The 4,220-nt window shown below is 51.8% G+C and overlaps 1 protein-coding gene across 1 annotated transcript; it reads left to right on the forward strand.

Moving 5' to 3' along the window:
- Positions 1–733: 733 nt before the first annotated feature.
- Positions 734–2,707, forward strand: LOC8024263 (solute carrier family 22 member 7-like). Its single transcript, XM_002404840.3, has one exon. The coding sequence runs from the start codon at positions 734–736 to the stop codon at positions 2,705–2,707; it is 1,974 nt and encodes a 657-aa protein (XP_002404884.2).
- The last annotated feature ends 1,513 nt before the right edge of the window (positions 2,708–4,220 follow it).

A 4,220-nucleotide genomic window follows, 5' to 3' on the forward strand; every position in this document is an offset into this window, starting at 1 on the left:
AGAAACATGCTCAGCGTCATCGAAAACCATTAAATCAGTACTTTTCAGAAAGACTTTGAGCGCGTGAAAAGCGTAGTTGTGCACTAAAGTTACCACTCGTGGAACAGGTACAAGTCTAACGGATTACGGTAAAGCGCGCGAACGAATTTTCCATCTCGTCTCTTGTTTAGCCCCAGCCTTGTACCTGCTCCACTCGCTTAGTCTGAAGATGCCATCTCCTGACGAAGCCGAGCCTCTCAGCGAAACTGTCGTAATACATACAATGAACTTCCTAGCATAGCAACTTCGAAAGTACGTAGAAGAGTAGTAAGTTGGGCGAGTTGGTAAACGTTGAACATGGTTAAAATCGTGCACAAAGAGACGAGGACAAACGAGGAAGGAACACGCGCGCCTGTCTGTGTTCCGTGTTCCTTCCTCGTTTGTCCTCGTCTCTTTGTGCGCGATTTTAACCATGTTCGCAAGTACGGATCTTATTACATTTTCCCGGTCGATTGTTCTCTAACCACTCTGCATTACTTACATATATATATATATATATAGAAAGAGAGAGAGAGAGATAAATTTTTAGGTACATCTGGAATATAGAACGAATTCTGCGACAACTATTATTCGCATCTTGCCTTGTCTCGTCGTATCGCCCACTGGGGACGAGACGACGACGAGGCTTGAGCTCGAGCAGATTGTCGCGGACCACAACGGCTGATTTTCATTTGGAACACCGACAGCGGCAGTCATGGAGAAAGGAACGAGCCGGCGGAAGAAGTCTCAGTCAGAGCAACCAGAAAAATCGAGCTCGAAAAAGAGCCATCGAGACGCTCCTCTCATGGAAGCTCAGACAATCGACGCATCCTCCCAGCGAGCTTCCTCGGCAAAATTGGAGCAGAAGGCTCAAGCCCCGCAGTCAACGGAGAACATGCAAGCCGCCACCTCCGCTCCGGCTTTGCAGGTGGGAGCCACCTCGAACACTCTGCCTCATCACTCACCTTCAGAAGTCAGAACTGCAAGAGCTGAAAAGTCAGAAGCAACGCGCCCAGCGAAGGCCGTCGCCTCCACTCACGAACTGTCAAGGATCTTCGGCAATGGCCCCACGCAGTACATGGCCCTGTTCATCGCCACGCTGTCCGACATCGCGCTGCTCTTGCACAACCTGGTTCCGACCATCATGTCTGCGGACGTGGACCACTGGTGCAAGCAGCCCGCCGAGTATTCCAACCTCACGACGGCGCAGTGGCGCAACATCAGCACGCCTCGGGACGCCGACGGGAAGTGGCTCCGGTGCGTTCGCTACGATCCTCCGCTGTCCGTGGCTTCCACGAACAGGTCGACAAGGCCCTGCCAGAGCTGGGACTATGGCCCGGGTGCCGGACGTTCCCTCGTGGCACAATGGGACCTGGTGTGCCAGAACCAATGGCTCCTGACCCTCTCATCCATCCTGTATATGAGCGGCGCCATGACTGCGGCGCCCTTCATGGGCGTCCTGTCCGACAAGGTGGGTCGGCGTCCGGTCATCTGTGCGGCCATTGCGGTCCTGATGATGTCGGGCCTGGCCCTTTGCTTTACCAACGCTTACGTGGCTTTCCTGTTTCTGCGCTTCTGGGTGTCGGCGTCGGTGAGCACCCTCCAGATCACCAGCTTCGTGCTGCTCTTCGAGCTGTCCACGCGGGAGTACCAGTGCATGTACTGTGTCATCACGAAGGCCGCGGCCTACACCACTGCCCCGCTGTTCCTGACGGTCACGGGTCACATCGTGCCTAATTGGACTACGCTCCAGATTCTGGTGATGTTGCCCACCTCGCTGCTCATGTCTGCGTTCTACGTCACCCTCGAGTCGCCCCACTGGCTGCTCTCCAAGAAGAAATTCGAGGCGGCCGAGAAGACGGTGCTGTGGGCTGCCTCAAGAAACGACGTCAAGGTGGCCGACGCCGCTCGCCAGTGGCGTCTTGTCAGCGCGGCCTGGCAGTACGCAGGAAAGGACACGACGAGAGCCAGCAAGAGCAGTGTGGGGGACACTATGGGGGCAATGAGCCTGCTTCGTCGCGGCGTCATCATGGTGTGGTGTTGGTTTATGGTCGTCCTCACTTACTACGGACGCTTCCTGGCGAGAGGACCGAGCACGCACTGGCTACTGGTGTTGAAGCTCTTCCTCCAGTTGTCGTTCATCTACCTCCTCTACCGCTCCATGATGTTTCTGGGACGCAGGCACAGCCTCTGGGGCGTACTGATGGGGTTCTCGCTGCTCGTTGGCTTCTCCACCCTGTTTTCGGTGCTTAATCTAGATCCCACACTGGTGGCGTTCATGACCGCGGCGATCGACGTGTTCCTGGACATGGCCGCCGTGCTCATCTACATCATCAGCGTCGAGATCTTCCCCACCGTGGTGCGCAGTCTGGGTGTGTTCACCTGCTACTTCTTCGGGCGGATCGGGGGCATGGCGGCGCCCATCTTCTACGTGGGGGGCCTCTTCTCCAGCAGCGAGCTGGCTCTGCTGTCGCTCAGCTTCGCCGGCCTGCTCACTTCCCTGCTGGTTACCTACCTCCCGGAGACCATGGCCCTTGGCATTGTAGACACCATCGGGGATCTGGACGAGTCGAATCGTCAAAGAAGGCTCCGTCGGTTTGGTGTCTTCGCGACAAAGACATCGCGCGATCCGTCAAAGGAAAAATCCAGCAAGACAGAACAACAGCAGCCGTCGGCCGATTTTAAATGAACTTCCGGACAACCAAGAGTGACCCAAAACTTTGCCTCACAACTCACCTAAGTGGCACCGTATTTTTGAATAGGTTTACGAACATTTAACGGACACAGGCATATATGATGCAGTTCTAGTGTCGGCAATTTTCTTCGAAGAGATTCGTGTTTTGTGGGAGGTCTTTATTCAGACTTTCTCGTTACAATTATGCGTTTGGCATATGGATTATGCCCCGACTGAATTATTATTGTGCCAGTTCTGGAAAACACCGATGAGTTCGCGAGATTGCGCTTGGGGTAGTCTTGGACAAATGTTATTACTTTATTTTCGGTGTCTTAGCGTGCGGTGTGTTTTCTCTATACTCCGTTTCGCCTTATAATGTACCGCAGACAAGGCTAGAAGCGCGAGCTCATAGCGTTGGGAGCTACACTTAACGCACGAGAGCTTGCGCCGCCGAGATGTGCCCTGAGCAAGGAGCTCGCGCTTGTAGCCTTTCCTGCTGTACATTATAAGGTGAAACAGAGTATAGTTTTGGATGCGTATAAGAGGAGGTGCATCTATCCTGCTTGCGACTTACGCTAAAAAAATTTGATCGATGAGGGGAAAAAAGATTCGGATGAACAAAATGTGAGGGCGCAAAATAGCTAGTAAACGCGAAATGCTTGCCAGTTATTTTAGCTACCCGTTAGCCGTTTTGCTTTTAACAGCTTATATGCCAGTCGCTTTGCAATGTGTATGTCGGCATACCTTTTTGTCCAGTTGCAGTAGGACATCCCGTAACGCGGATGGGCATCGCATATACTGTACAGATGGGGGATGTTACAAACACAATGTTCAGTATGGTGACATTTAAGGCTGGTTCACACATTTGCAACGGTTGCGAACCGAAACGACCGTAACGACCAAAACACCGTAAAAACCGTGACTCATGGATGGCTTCGCGAAGCTACCTCTTGCATTGCTTGCCATGCTGTGTAGGGCGAACACTTGTCCCGGTGACTTTGTCGTTACAGTCATTTCGGTTGCATCCGAACGCAACCGTTGCAAATGTGTGAACCAGCCTTTACAACATTGTTGTGATATGCATAGTAATCACATCCTTATTGGCTTGCAAAGGCAAATAACATCGTCGTTATAAATTGCCATCGTGCTTACAATTAGCTTTTTTAATCTTTACTTGGCTACAAAAGAAATTTGTATATGAGCATATGACCATTTTTAACTAATCTATTCATGATGAGTACATTCTGAAATCGCATAGGAGTACCCTGTATGAAATGAGTGGTTAAACAAACGTTTATAACGGGAAATAGAAACGTGATGACATACGTGCATCCTAATAACTACTTTCGTAAAGTACCTCGATAAAATTCACGCTTTCAAGTATCGGCAACTATTGTTGTGGAAACGCACAAGACACGTACCACGAGCGAGTCTTCCGCCGCCATTCGCTTCCAAGGGCCGTTCATTTCAGATCTGCACCGCCATCTGCTTCCAAGGGCCGCTCGAGACACGGGCCTCGTGCACTGGC

The sequence above is a fragment of the Ixodes scapularis genome, unplaced genomic scaffold, assembly GCF_016920785.2.
Source record: "Ixodes scapularis isolate PalLabHiFi unplaced genomic scaffold, ASM1692078v2 PGA_scaffold4__175_contigs__length_147842914, whole genome shotgun sequence".
Lineage (NCBI taxonomy): Eukaryota > Metazoa > Arthropoda > Arachnida > Ixodida > Ixodidae > Ixodes > Ixodes scapularis.

What these genes read in the sequence shown, in the direction of transcription:
- LOC8024263 (XM_002404840.3), top strand. Translation starts at nt 734, where the DNA reads ATGGAGAAAGGAACGAGCCGGCGGAAGAAGTCTCAGTCAGAGCAACCA.